This window comes from Pimephales promelas, chromosome 18, assembly GCF_988280905.1.
Source record: "Pimephales promelas chromosome 18, fPimPro1.hap1.1, whole genome shotgun sequence".
Classification (NCBI taxonomy): Eukaryota; Metazoa; Chordata; class Actinopteri; order Cypriniformes; family Leuciscidae; genus Pimephales; species Pimephales promelas.
This window is the reverse complement of record NC_142786.1, coordinates 24,333,318-24,349,223: the sequence shown is the minus strand read 5'-3', so window position 1 is coordinate 24,349,223 and position 15,906 is coordinate 24,333,318. Positions and strand designations below refer to the sequence as shown.

Genomic DNA, 15,906 nt, shown 5'->3' with positions numbered 1-15,906 from the left:
TCTGGACACGATCTTCCACACGTGAGACAGTCTAGTAGTGAACGATCAATCATTTATTTTTGAATGTCCATGATTTTCTGACCTCTAGGCTCGTATAACCACTCGGCTCCAGCAGTACAGAGCGAAAGCAGAGCTGTCTCGAAACACTCGACCGCAGGCGTGGGTGCCCCGAGAGAAGCTTCCCCGACCGCTCACTTCTAGTGCGTCAGCCATTCGTAAGCTGATGCGTAAAGCCGAGCTCATGGGTATCAGCACAGACATATTCCCCGTGGACACATCTGATACCAGCGCAAGCATAGATGGACGGCGTAAACATAAGCAGCCTGCCCTCACGGCAGACTTTGTTAACTACTACCTAGGTTAGTGGTTTTGGTTTTTCATTTACTAATTCAAATAATAAAAGTCCTCCTGTAGACATTCATTTCATCCCTTTATAACTCATGTTTCATCATCAAAATGAAGTTTTTTTCTTCATGCATTAAAATAGCTTAAATGTAAATACGCCCTTGCCTCATTTAGTATACGTGGTTCTATGAATATGCAAATTGGCCCTGCCTTCACTCACTGACACCAGTTCAGAGATTCACTCGTTGACGATCACTCGTCGAACTGATTGGTTACAAGGTAGTTTGTGACGTCAGAAACACCAGCGTTTTTATATCGCTTTGGTTCACTGCAGTTTTAAGGAGAAAATACTGAGCAACTGTGTTGACTTATGAATTTGTGCCATGGTTTGTCTTAAATCATAATAAAAACATTTATTAAAAGCTTGATTTTCACCACTTTAAGTAGAAATAACTCATCAGGTCTATTTTCCGAGAATCAGCCTTTCTCAATCTGCTTTTTTCTTTTTAATGGATAGAGCAAGCATTGATGCTTTTGTAGCATGTAGCTTACTGTCCCTAACACACTTAGAACCGTAGGCGGTATCAGACAGTGAGCGCTAGACATGCATCCCGCTCTGTAGCCTTGTAGCTAGGCACTTGCCCTCCAAATGAGTGATGTTAAGAGCAGATGTGTAGAGTAACCTTGGGCACACACTCCATTAGGTTCCAGCAGGAGGCCTATCCTCTATCAGTGCACTTTCTCTCTCAACGTTCCTCTTTTGTTTCATGCTTTCTCCCTCAATCTTCTTTTGATATACTTTTTTCCTGTACTCTGATAGCAATCTCAGTATCGATTTGTTTGTCTTTTGGTATTCAGAGCGGAACATGAGGATGATTCAGATCCAGGACAACATAGTGGAGCAGAAGAACCTCAAAGACAAGCTGGAGAGTGAGCAGGAGAAGCTGCACATGGATTACGATAAGGTCTGCCTATTGTTGACACTCCAGGCTCTCGCTAGCATCTGTTTTGTACATTAGCGCTTGTCCGTTGCACATTTGTTTTGGCTATTGGTGCTTAAGAAGAGGCATGCACACCAGGAAATAATGACGCACCGCTGGAATATTATCCCAAGAGCGTAGCTCCTGAACAGCTACTAAATAATGCCAATTATGCTTCAGTCTTTCAATTTACTATGCAACTGTGAAATCTCATTTTAAGCTACTTTATTCCAGACCAACTGCAGAGAGAAATAAAAAAAGCTGATCCTGCAAAATCCTGAATTGTTTACAGAGAATTAGATGACAAAAACTGGAAGTAAATGACACTTTTGTTAACTAAAATTACAATTTAAAAACATACATTTATGAACAATTAAACTAAAACAAAATCAAACAAAATAAAAATAAAACTCGTGAAATTTTCAAAACCCCTTGTATTGTATAACAGCAGCTAAACGTTCTGTGCTGCTTTATTTATCTGCCATCGACCCTCAATCCTTGTGAACGTGATCTCTTGAAGCAGATTTGGGTAGATTTTTGTGTTTTCTCTTCTGTCCCAATAAGGAGTAGAATGAAAGCGAGAAGTTGGAGTTAATGTGGCGTCTAGTCTTTCTGTGCCACATGTATTAAGCGGTATTAATGGAGTGTGTGTTGTTAATTATGGCACTCAACATGCATTAGCACGATGCCGGCCTTGGAGAGAGATCCTGAGGAAATCAACATCTGTGGAAAGCTGACTGCTTATTCACAAAAATGGTCTAAATCAGTGTTCTGAGTCAACTTAAAATTGTGGTTAATAATCCTGAATTATATAGTATGTTACACAGTTTTTTTTGCTTTTAGTTTGATATTTTTAGAATGGTATTATTGCAAAATGCTTGATGTTTACATCACCAAAGTAATTTTAGTGTTAGCATATGGTGTTTATTATCACTGTATGTTGATGACTTCGAGATTCATTCTAGTAACGGGTATAAAAATAAAAGTAATGGTATTATTTGTGCTGTAAATATAAAAAAAGAAGAAAAAAATATAACCATGTGTTTTTTTGCATAATCTTTTTATTTTTTCTTGGACCTGGAAATTGATGCATTTCTTTAGTGTTCTTTAAAATGTTTGACGGAAAAAAAAAAAAAAAATGATGACCGAATGTTCATTTTAGAGTGAAATGGTGCACAAAGACATGTATGGGGCCACTCTATATGCTTAAACTTTAACCGCTTTTCGACCAAAAAGCGGTTTTAAGAACATGGAACGGTTCGGTTTATATTTCCACTTGAGCTTGATTAGGACCAGCACAGTTACAAATCATTTTCTGCCTACTAGTTTCTCTGTAGCTGGCCAAACATGCTATTTGATTGATGTAAACTAGAGCCGACCGATAAAGGATTTTGAAGACCGATACCGATACAAATATTTTTGGGTTTTAAAATCCGATATATCGGCCGATATTTTATTTTATTTTATTTTTTATATTTTTTTCAGAAATGCGCAACAAAACATTAACAGATTTCCCTAACATAGTTATTTGTAGTTATTAATGAGTTTTAACTAAAATAGTATGATAAAGCATTTTAAAAATAAACTTGTTTCTTTTATTGTCACAACAGAACAGAGGAATATCAAAATATATTAAAGTTCTCATAAATAAAATAATAATTATTCCCAACATTGCCTTATAAGCTACCTTATAATTACAATGTCAGCTTGCTCATCCCTTTACCTGCACTTTTTAAATTCTTTCCATCAAGCTACATCAAACCATTTTCAATTATCAGTTACGTTTGATACTTTTTCTCTATGTTTAAATGTTCACTCTTCGCAAGTCTAACTTGCATTTTACAATGCAGGGACTGTAACTAGAGATATGTTAGTTATAAATACAGTAATCATTACTTTATTTAGGCAGAACAAGTTCAATGTGGTTTCCAAGCTCATTAATGTTAACGTTAGCGGTTTTCCACTGATGATAGTGGCATTAGCTAGCTTTGTGGTTAGCTAGTCTATGATGAGCCATAATTTAGCAATAGATAACGTCATACTGCAAATTGTAAAACATACATTTTCAATATAACATGCCGAGGAGAGATGATGATTGAAGCGTTTCGTCCGTTTTTATTTTATTTTTGAAATATTCATTTATCGGCCATTATAACTGCCAATACAGATAGTTTGAAAAATCCATAATATCGGCCGATATATCGGTCTGGCTCTAACGTAAACACAAGTTAATAATACAATTATAATCTGATCATCCCCCATAACACCGCGGCCATTTGCAACTCATGCCGTCTGCAAACTATCGTGTTACTAAGGCAACGACTGACGCATTTGTATTACATTCCAAAGTGGTCCGTTATCGGCCCGACAGTAGAAAATGTAATTGGCTGGGATGGGCCGGATCGGTACAGAATGAAACAGTTAAGCTATGAGAATGGCTTGGTGGTGGAAAAATGTCTATTGGTATTAATTGATTTTTTTGTAAAAAACAAAAAAAAACAAAAAACAAAAAACAAATCAATGTATGATATGTAACTATATAAATAGTTGTAACATTATGTTTTAGACCCCGCTGAGCCATCACTATTAATCTGGAGTGTGTGTTGGAGAGGAGACGGTTTTAAATGTTAGCTCAAGCTTCCCCACGTGGAGCCTCATCTTCACAGACAGCGGAGATAAGGGTGGCTCTCTTTAGTTTCGTTTCACACACCCATAATAACTTCACCTCTCCACTGTTTCCTCTCATCATCGTCTTTATCAAACGCCTGCCTGACGCTTATCTACTGTCTGGAGCTGAGAGTGGCCTCTACACGGCGAAATGCCACAGCGGTGCGTGTGTGTGCGAGAAAGAGAAATGTAGACGCAGGAAGTGTAATGGAATATTTCATGGTGTGCTGGGCTCTGAATCTGTTAAAAGTAGAAAATGTTTTTTTTTTTTTGTGTGTGTGTGAGGGTGTTTTGATGTGTAGCGTTTGTTGCTTCCCTGAAATCAGCCTGTTTTTTTTTTTTTTTTAAGCGTATTTGTGTATTAGTCATTCAGATGTCCACAGGTTTGTGTACGCCTTTGGATTTGTACACGTTAGTCCGTGCGTGTGTGTGCGCACTAACAGACAGAGCTGCCCAACTTGTCCTTGTCTTATCTTATCTCCCGCCTTGCCGCGGTTTTATCTGCCACAGCTGTGCGAGTCTCTGGAGGACCTGCAGAATGTCAATGGCCAGCTGAGGACCGAGGGCCAAGCCATATGGAGCATGATGGGGGGGATCCTTGGACAGGTACGGCTTACCTTCAACCGCCTCATTCTTTCTCTCCCCTGTCCATCTTCATTCAGTGTCTCTCCGCCCCATCCCATCCTTGATCCAGCTGTACGCCTCATCTATCACAGCTCCAGTGAGCTTATATCCCGCCCTGATACAAACTGCTTGCTTCAAGTGCTCTGATCAGGATGGGATGCTTTAAAGTGCCCCATATTTTACACTTTCATAGTCTTGTTTTCTCCAAATACCATTTTTAATGTTATTCAAGATGTCAACATTCAGTACTTTAGTTTTCCATAACCATTTTCCACATTGATGAACATTGACTATCATCAAAAGTACGCTTTTTATTTATTTTTTTTTCCTTTATGGTCTCAATTTCATAAAACTGTGTACATGTTGACCCTTAAAAAGAATAATAAAATATTTATATCTTTGTCACAAAATTGGTTTTATAAGGTCTTAAAGGTACAATATGCAAGATTCTTTCGCCACCAGGGGTTGCTAACCTCTTACAATAACAAAGGCGTATGTTGATGCAACCCGGTCTCATCCCAAATCGTCATATAACTGACGTTTTGGGACGTCTTTTGACCATACGTCAATATTCGCCTTTTTAGGGCCCCCTTAAACGTCGGTAGATGAGGTTATGGGATCCTAACTCTACCCCATACCTTAACTTAACCCTAAACCTAACCCGTCACCTAACTGACGTTAAAGGTAAAGCGTCAGTTGTATGACGGCCCGGGATCACCATCTACCGACGTTTAAGGGGGCCCTAAAAAGGCGGATATTGACGTATGGTCAAAATACGTCCCAAAACGTCAGTTATATGACGATTTGGGATGAGACTGTGTTAGTTGATGACGTATATTCTGCATTAAGCAGAATTATGGATCTTGTCGTCAAGCTGATGGATCTTTTATGGATGAGTGAATACACTGATGTTTTTAACATGACTGGGGTGTGAAACAAGGCACGATTGCTAGACATATACCAGCGCCACACGCAACGCAAATCCCGCGGATATAAAGGAATAAGGACATTTCATTCTACCGAACTACACGCAAGTGCTGGATTAATACTCACATGGTAAAACTTGAGGTCTAGTTTCACTTACTCTAACAGTTACACTATCACACTAAATGCCATTTGAGTGTGTTGAATGTTGGTAGTTAGGTTGTTTGTTGGCTGTATGAGACTAGGCTTGATTAACATTAGAGTATAACATGCAGATTATATTCTAACTTTTCATCATGTTGAACTAAATAACATTGATTAGTTTGCTCACCATGCTCAACATTTGCTCACCTGTTTAATAAAGTAACACTCGCGTCTCTAAGTCGAAGTTAGTTGCGGATGTCGGCATCTTGAAAGATGTTGATCTTCGTTTTAGTACTCTTTTTGTCTGCTTGGCATGGTCCATAATGTTTGAACAAAACAACTAAGCGTGGGCGTCCTGCTAGGCATAACAGGCATAACCCGGTTGTCCACGTCTGTCGCCATTGGTTACTATTGCAGTACGAGGTCAAACTTGGCGGAAACTGAGGGTAGCGCGGATATGACGTCATTGACTGGTGACTCCTCACTCCTGCTCACACGCCCCGTTTCCTTGGTTAAAATCGTAATTTTCTCAAAAACATTTAGGATTTTGTTAGTAATCAACTTAACAAAATATATAACATTGGCCTAGTGGTTTTGGGATATTTTATTGCAAAAATCCTGCATATTGTACCTTTAATGAATATTTCATTTCCTTAAAGGCTTAATTCACCCAAAAATGAAAATTATCCCATAATTTTCTCGCCCTCAAGCCATCCTAAGTGTATAACTTTCTTTCAGCCAAACATAATCGGAGTTATGTAAAAAAAAAACATCCTGGGTCTTTCAAGCTTTATAATGGGAGTGAGTACACCTGAGTGTTTGAAGCCAAAAAAACGGTTACGAAAGAGAAATGAGTTTGTTTAAATCACGAGAGGCGTCTACTCTAACCTAAGCTTACGATACTCCTGTATCTTACGTCATACATCAGGTCAGAGGTCATTCCTCCACCGGATCTAGACTTTCTTATGGCTGTTAATGGATATATATGTTAATGGTATATCTTTCTTATCAAAAATGCATAACTTCGCTTTAGACGGCCTTTCTTAACCCCCTGGAGCCGTAATGATTACTTTCATGATGGATGGATGAGCTTTTTTGACCTTCAAAATTTAGGATACCAACTCCCATTATAAATCTTGGAAGAGCCAGGATTTTTTTTTACTATAACTCAGATTGTGTTTGGCTTAAAGAAAGAGTCATATAAACCTATATGGCTTGAGGGTGAGTAAATTATGGGATCATTTTCATTTTTGGGTGAACTAACCCTTTAACAGCTGAAACAACCTGGCCAATGTTCTCACTTGAACTACTGTAATAGTGCACACAAAGCATAATTTTTATTGCAGCTTAGTTTCCATAAACGGATATTAATGGCTGTAAATTTTAACATTATATGTCTGCATGGTGAATCACACTCATTTTTTAAAAGCTAAATTGTGCATCACTGCTTATGAACCTCCAGTTAATAAAATGTGAAGTAAATTGAGTCAACAGCTCTTTGGCTCATGGACATCTTACTCAGTTTTGGTCTACAAAGCAGACACTTTGGGTGCTCAGACGCAAAAGTGGTTCTAGCAGTTGGAGCGTATTGTTGGCAGAATTCGTCTTTGACTTCACAGTGAAAAGAGTGTAAAGAGAACAGAAATCTTCTCCCTGGATTTTTTTGCACCTGGGTAATGAGCTGTGATTGAAAGAAATCTAGATTGTAGGCAGCACCCCACTGGGTAGACAGCGTTGAGGTAATTCTCTTCGCTGTAATGGGCCTCCTGTTTGCGAAATTCTTTCATTTGCGCTAACTGATTGACCTGTCATTGGCCATGCACTCAGCCCTGACTCTGTAGCTAAAAGCCGCCAACCTCTCCCCTGCTCACTATGGAAACCACATCACCAAGGTGCGTCGCCATGGGTGACGGTCACTTAATGAGTGCGAAAATGTGAAGGTCTGAAATGTTCCGTAGATCTCTCTTTTTGTCTAAATAACAGTCTGTACTATGAATGTCATTTAGCTGGATATGCCCTGTAACAAATATGTCACTGGCAATAGCAACCGTGAAAGGAATTGTTAGGATTCTGAAATGTTTGTAAAGTTTGTCGGAAAAGTTCACTCTCTTTGTTGGAGCTACGTTGCTCAATTTCATGCAGTATGTATATGGAGAATTAGCATAGACTAGGCTACATGGCCATACAAACAGAGTGAAAGATTGCCAAAAAGGAGGTATCGCCAGTCCTCTGTGTTTTGTCAGCATTTTAATCACTATGATACACCCAGGAAGAATGAATTTGATGAGATTGCCTCAGCAGAATGAATATGAAAGTCCACTCTTTCCCTCCATAACCTAAAATCGCAACAATCAGAACAGCAGCTCACGACGTTATCTCGCTTCTGATACAACGACAAAACATTTAAAAGGCACTCATTTGCATGCACCTATGCGCACTTGTTTAAAACTTAATTTGCGCTGAATAACTGGTTACCCGGCTTAGAGAGTGTGTAAGATGGTTAATTAAAAAGATCTCTTAAAATGTCCTCTCGGCAGATAAATGCTGCAATAATGGAGCGAGGAGGTAGAAGGAGGCGAGGAGAGCCGAGTGGTCTGGAAAAGAGTGAGCCAGTGAATCTGCAATGATGGTCATAAATCACATAATTAGAAAACGCACGCCGCTTAAGTAGCAACATCAGTCAAGGCGCCCCGCTCCTTTGTGTCATCTATCTACTACATTTTCGTTCCCTATCAGTCATTGGTGTCTGCACATAACCCTCAAATTATTGATGTTCTCAGGAGAGCGTCTCATCTCTCGTGCCACCTTGGGTGAGGGAGAACTCACACTGGTGCTCTTGGAAAGGGGACACGAATGTGTCTTCGGTAGCTTACCTTTGCAAACTTGGTCTATTCGTATGAATTTGTCCACTTAAACAATACGACCTTCATAAATTCACATTGAGTCTGAAATATTGTTCATTTTACAAAAAAACAGCCTTATTTTCTTGAAATTGTAAAAATTCTGCTTTGGACATGAAAAAACCCTTTGTTTTATAATACCTTAAAGGGATAGTTCACTTAATTACTCACCCTCATGTCGTTCCAAACCCATAAGACTTCTGTTTATGGTTGAAACACAAATGAAGATCTTTTTGATCAAAATTTTAGTATGTGTCCTTCAGTTTCATTTTAATATATGCTTCAACAATGATCAAAAATCTGAATCACAAATTCAAACTGATGTGGTTCTTGATATGATGTGAAGTTTAGAGATGATGTGAGTTTAGAGATATAAATGTACTGTATGTATATATATATATATATATATTAGGGCTGTCAGTTAAACATGTTATTAATGCATTAACGCAAACCCATTTTGACTGCGTCAATTTTTGACGTGATTAACGGCCTTTTTGGCCTAGTAAACTTTGTATGCTTTTGTATGCAATATGCTTTTGTAACAGGACGCGGCATGCATGAAACCCATTCATTTCAATGGTTTGTGCCGAGCGAGGACTTTTTTTTGCTTTGTTGACCAAAGCGCAAGCGGATCTAGCTAGACCGTAAACAAAACGGGCACGCCGCACACACTCGTTTGGGCTTGCGAGCCGGCCGAATAGTTGGTTAACGTTACACTTTAGTGGATGACGAGTGCAAGACGCCGGAATGGATGCCAATTAGATTCTGAATGGAAAGTTTACCTATATATGTATATATAAATATAAACTATATATGGAAAGTTTACTCAAGTCAATATCAGGACCTCGTCAGTATCTCGTCAGACCTCGTCTCCAAGTGAGAATTTTTGTGTGAATTTGAACAGTATATGCCAATGTTGTTTTCAATAAAAAACAAGCAAGCTGATCCACTTTTCCATGTTGATAAGAGCATTAAAATTATAAAAAAATAATGGGACAAAAAGAAATCAAGAGACATTTAGAATAGATAAAAATGTGTGATTAATTGCGATTTATCATGAGTTAACCGATGTTAATGAGATTAATCGCGATTTAAGTATTTTAATTGTTTGACAGCACTAATATATATATATATATATATATATATATATATATATATGTGTGTGTGTGTGTGTGTGTGTGTGTGTGTGTGTGTGTGTGTGTATATATATATATATATATATATATATACACAAACATGCATATATATATGAAGAGTTCAGATGCAAAAGCCTCTAAGTGCCATTTGAAATTTTCTTCTAGAATGACCATTTTTATCAAGCTTGTATATTTAAGTTCAGTGATTTCACTTAAATGCCAATGATAATTACCTATTATTGTTATTTAAGTGAAATTACTGAACTTAAATATACAAGTTTGATAAAAATCATCATTAAAGAAGAACATTTCAAATGGCATTTAGAGGCTTTTGCATCTGAACTCTTCATATATATATATAAACTAGGCTTGCACATTACTCTGTGAACAATAATTATGACATTTTGTTATGGTACTTTATCGGAACGTCAATTATTTCATTCAGATATCTGAAATTTTTCAGAGAATGATAAATTCAGCTGTGGACTCAAATGTGAATTTGGTATCAATTTCCAGACAAGGAAAACATTACTCACTAAGCTATTTAGATCTGTTCTGTAATTGCTTTTTTAGTCATGTTTAGTAATAGCTAGTTTTTTTGTTAAATTAAATATTTGATGTGGACATCATGTGTTAAACTGTCAATTCCAAGTTATATGACCCCTCTCAGGGTACCATTGGGATTCTCCACAATCTCAGCAAGACTGCAAAGTCTGTCTGGCTCTCTCAGCAGATGGCCATCCGCCTGTTCGGCTGTTCTGTGAGGCTTCTTTTTTTTGTTTTTGTTTTGTCCTTAGTCAAACACCTTTCTTCTCCAAATAATATTCCCACTGAAATGTGGGATGTGGAGTGAGGGACCAGCCACAGTAAACCAGAGTTTGCAGGATGTGAAACCTGGTATCTCCTCGCTCAGCTCTCCGGCCTGATATAATCCCGGCGGTGCAATCTCGTCACCATGGGCACACTGAACTGAGCGCGCTCAGATTAGAAGGCCTCTAGAGAGAAGCTGCTCTGTGTTGCTGTGTGACCGGTTCCTACTAGATAATTTTTCTAATTAACCTGGACAGAAAAGATGCAGCACAGATGTATAGACAGAAAATAGAAAAACTTATTTTTTTCTTTCCTGGCCACTGTTCTCTCTCCAAACCCATCTTCCCTGCATCTTTAGAAGTAACTTTCAAGAGAAACTCTTAATCAAACTGATTTACAAAATATTTTTTGTTTTATTCATATCTCTACATAAAATGTCTCTCTCTAGTGTTGCTTATTTGTGTTGCAGAATGAAAGTAGTCAGTCACTCATCAGGTGTCTAAGGTCTAGCTCATTCTTTCTGTAATTTCCCTTTAAAAACAAACACAAAGTTAAAATAGTTTTCGGTGTAGTGACAGGAATGTCAAGTAACGTTGTTTGGGCAAAAACTATCAAATAAAAATCTATTCTTGGTTTTTAAAAAGAGTATGTTTCCTTGCATTTTCACTATTAGAGGAGTAGCAGTGCTTGTGTGATGCATCATAGCTATGATGGAAGCTATTAGGTAACGTTACATATAGAGGAAACGAGAGAAAAAAAACTGACATAAATTGAGTGACGCCAAGAACAGCATTAATCAGAAATGCAAAAATAATTCCTAAATGCTCTAGTCAGCTTCCATTGTTACAAACTCATTGTTTATTGAATGAATGGCATTTGTTTAGGCTGATAAACACTTTCTTTAATAGAGCCTACGTGCCAAAGAAAAGTCTATTCAAAATCATCTTACAAAAATTGAGAACCAATGTTTATTTAATTGCATTTAATTTAAAATGTACTTAAAGCAATAGTTCAATTAAAAAAAAAAAAAGAAAACTTTTGCTGATAATTTACTCACCCCCATGTCATCCAAGATGTCCATGTCATTCTTTCTTCAGTTGAAAAGAAATAAAGGTTTTTGATATTCCAGATTTTTTCTCCATACAATGCACTTTACTGGCCACCAAAGGGTTCAAGGTCCATAAGACAGTTTCAGTGCAAACTGTTCAAAGGGCTTTAAACGATTCCAGACGATCAATAAGGGTCTTATCAAGCGAAACAATAGGTCATTTAAAATAAAAAAAAAAATGTTCTATTCTGTGATGCACATTCTTGTCTCTCCTGTTCGAACTCGTTCATCAAAATGAACAAATCTTTTTCTTAGTCAATTCGTTCATTTCGTTCATTGAATGAACCAAATGTCTCTGAAAAAGATTTGTTCATTTTGATGAACGAGTTCGGACTGGAGAGTCACGAACGTGCATCACAGAACAGAGCAAGACGAGCATTTGTGCTTATAAAACTAAACTTTTTTTTTTTTTTTTTTTTTTTTAAATGATCGATCGTTTCGCTTGATAAGACCTAAAACTGCACTGAAACTGTATTTTAGACCTTGAACTGTTTGGTGGCCAGTAAAGTGCATTATATGAAGAAAAATCCTGTAATATTTTCATCAAGAACCTTAATTTCTTTTCAACTGAAGAAAGAATGACATCACGTGACAACGAATGAATGACAACTTCTCATTTAATAGTGTAAGCAACCACCCAGAACACCTTTGCAACTTGATGGCAGCATAAGTCATGTTGCACACTTTAGCATCTGTATAGCACTATCCTGGCAAACACTTACAAGTAACCTTAAAAGTAACCTTCTCAAATTATGATGGTCTAGTTTAATATTATCACTGAATAATTTGGTGTGTCTTTAAAATGTGGTTGAATTTAATTGCTCTACTTTATTTGCAGAAATTGAATTCTCCTGCAGTTCTAAAAGCTCCCAAAGAGAGAAAGCCAAGCAAGAAAGAGGGTGGATCACCAGGGAAGTCGTCAAACCTCCCAGCTATGCTCTACAGGTTAGCTTGCAGCCAATACAGGGTTCTAGCAGATCATTTATGACACCTGGGCAGTGCTATTGTAATATCATTTTTAAACGTTGACCTAGAGTTCATAAAATATTATGCACTGAAAAAGAGAAAACGTGTGAAAAGATATCTTGGCTTACAAAGTAAATGCTTTAATGTGGCTGTGAGCTGTAACTAAGAAACCGTTTCATATTCTGCATGTGCAGCTGTGGGATCTGTAAGAAAAACCAAGACCAGCATCTTTTACTGCTATGTGACACCTGTAAGCTGCATTACCATCTGGGCTGTCTGGACCCACCTCTCACACGCATGCCGAAGAAGACCAAAAACAGCTACTGGTGAGAACAGGACTGGGAGAGGGAATTGAAATGTGATTACAATTATTCTAGAAGTAATTACATCTCTTATAACCTTCCAGAGCAGGGTTTCTAATAATTGACAATGGCTAATAGTTATAAAACTGTTAAATTTAAGTTAAAAAAACTAACTGTTAAAAATAAAAACAATCAAAACAAAATCATGCTAAAAAAGATATTTAGAAAATAGTTAATTATTTACCTGTGACCATTAGCCAACATGAGAATTGAAATATTGACTTAAAATCATAGTTCGTTGTAAATATTTAACTTTGACAGTTCACTTCTTCCTTTTACCTAGGGCTGTCAATTGATTGAAAATGATAATCAAATTATATGATAAATTAATATATGGGTCTGAGAACAAGATTAATTGCATTTTAATTGGATTTTTGTTGTTGTAATTAATCACTAAATAAACATGTTAAGTTGACAGCCCTATTTTTTAATGTCTATAGCAAAATAAAAATGCAGTTTCAAATTCTAGGAGTGATTTTCCACTTGTTGTGTTTCATAAAGTCCCTCCATGTTTACTTTAGTAAGGTTATACTAACTGTCACTTTCAGAATTTATGTGGAGCTCCACAGTTGCGTGCGTGAGCGTTTCTGTGTTTTGTTTATTTGTCAAGCTGAGCCCAATGCTTTCGCTGCTGATTCGAGTAATTCATTTAATCCATGAATAAGAAAGCGTGATGTCGTTCCGCTCTGCTGGATGGAAATTAGAAAGCATTCGAAAGATAAAATTGTGTAGGGGGCCAAGTCGTACCTAATTACTGGCAACTGCCTGCTCCTGAGACAGTAATACTGTATAATCAAAAAGCTTTTCTCGCACTGAAGAATTTGACTATTCCTTCAATTTTATATATGGTTTGTGCGGGATACTTAACATCCCCTTTGTTTGAATGAATATGACACGTGACACGCTTCCAATGGAAAAACATGGGCATGGACCTTGAAAGCTGCTCTCTCATCTCAAAGATTTCCCCATACTGAGAAATCAATAAGGCCAAATGAAAGCAAAATAATACCTGACTCCTCTCTCTCTCTCGTTCTGTCTCTCACTCATCCTTTTCCAGGCAGTGCTCTGAATGCGACCAGGCCAGTAGTGATGAGGCTGACATCGCCATGGAGACGCTGCCGGATGGAACCAAAAGGTCCAGAAGGCAGATCAAGGGACCAATCAAATTCATCCCTCAAGAAATGAGCCCAGAGCCCAAGAAGCTTCAAGTGAGAGGGACTGTAAGTTTGAGCATATCATGAGTTTACTGATGATGAATGTGTCTGTTAAAAAGCCAATCCTTGAAATTGTGGTGCCAGATCTGGATGGGTTTCGCAGATTTCCATTATTTCCACCTAAAGAAAAAGTTGATTCTCTAACCAGGCTACTAATGCTTCAGAATATCAGTTGTCTTCAATGTCTCCAAAATGAAATCATGGCCCAGTTCTAGAAGAGACTCACAAAAGATGACTGCTACTACTAGTACGGTTTACTAGTTTATTTTAAGCTTCGTATAGCTCTTCCTGTTTGGTGGTTTAACTCTAGCTGTTGTTTAAAGGTGGAAGAGTCATTCATTGACTTGAAATTGATTCTTTACTCCTCCTGTAAAACAGATAATTGACCTGTTCTTTAGTCTCTAGAGCTTTCACTGAGGTTATTGGTGAAAGTCACTGCTTGCCTTGTTTATTAGTATATCATATTGAATTGTTTTATACAATCACCTTGAAACTGACTCAGGCATAATTAAGCCATCAGTAAAAACCCCTTTGGAACTACTCCTTAGCATTTCAGTTGTATTTGAACATTAGCATTTAGAATTGGCAAATTTATGTTTAGAAAAGGCAGAAGCCTTCAAACATAGCACCCTAACCTCAGAAGTGATTGATTTTGGAATATTCTGACACAAATAGTGCTATGTCTTGACATAAAATTGATTATAGTACAGTTTGAAATTAGCATGTTGCTAAGCTAACAGCACAATATCAAAGACTATATGAAGAGTTCAGATGCAAAAGCCTCTAAGTGCCATTTGAAATTTTCTTCTAAAATGATCATTTTTATCAAGCTTGTATATTTAAGTTCAGTAATTTCACTTAAATGGCAATGACGATTACCTATTAATTGCCATTTATTTGAAATTACTGAACTTAAATATACAAGCTTGATAATTACCATTTTAGAAGAAAATTTCAAATGGCATTTAGAGGCTTTTGCATCTGAACTCTTCATATACATACCAAGGCTGTTCACACATTATTACTAGTAAAGTCAAGTCACCTTTATTTATATAGCACTTTTACAATACCGATTGTATCAAAGGAGCTTCACAGTGATAACATGAAAATAATACAAGACGTTTGTTTCTTGAAGAAAATTGAATCAATGTCCACCTTAGGTAAGGCAGATCATTACATGAATATTAAATCTCCCCAACTAAGCAAGCCAAAAGCCAATGCAACAGTGGCAAGGAACCAAAACTCCATCAGGTGACAGAATAGAGAAAAAAAAAATAAAAATCTTGGGAGAAACCAGTCGGGGGCCAACAAAGGAACAGTGTATGATTCGGGCAGCATTACAAGTCAGATTGGATCGGAACATTTAGAGTATTTATCCATTTCCATCTGTTTGGAAGTCGAAGTAATCACGCCGGTATGGAGACGAGTTGTTGAGGATCAGTGCTGATGGCTGTCGTGACAATGAGGCCGGCACTTAAGGAGGAGTTGGAATGGGTCCACGCGTAGGTCCACCATAGAGGGTCCCTCGGGATAAACAGAGAGACTAATATTAGCGTAATTAAATGGGTGGTTTTCTGCTTTTTTTTCTTTGCATGATTGTGTTTTTGGGGGTGCAATATAACATGTATTCGTGTTTTTTTTTTTTTAAATTCGTCTTATTTTTCATAAATTTAACCTTTTATTGTAAGCCGATTTTCTCCTCTGTCATTTGGACGACCGGTTGACT

General features: G+C 37.4%; 1 protein-coding gene across 3 annotated transcripts in view; it reads left to right on the top strand.

The window, feature by feature from the left end:
* phf14 (PHD finger protein 14) overlaps window positions 1–15,906 on the top strand; it is a 91,288-nt gene that overhangs the window by 25,539 nt on the left and 49,843 nt on the right. For all 3 annotated transcript variants that reach the window (XM_089123219.1, XM_089123218.1, XM_089123220.1), the window contains exons 9-14: window positions 89–359; window positions 1,204–1,310; window positions 4,503–4,598; window positions 12,477–12,583; window positions 12,799–12,930; window positions 14,024–14,186. In XM_089123219.1, coding sequence (XP_088979345.1) covers window positions 89–359; window positions 1,204–1,310; window positions 4,503–4,598; window positions 12,477–12,583; window positions 12,799–12,930; window positions 14,024–14,186 — 876 coding nt within the window. The remainder of the gene's footprint in view (window positions 1–88; window positions 360–1,203; window positions 1,311–4,502; window positions 4,599–12,476; window positions 12,584–12,798; window positions 12,931–14,023; window positions 14,187–15,906) is intronic.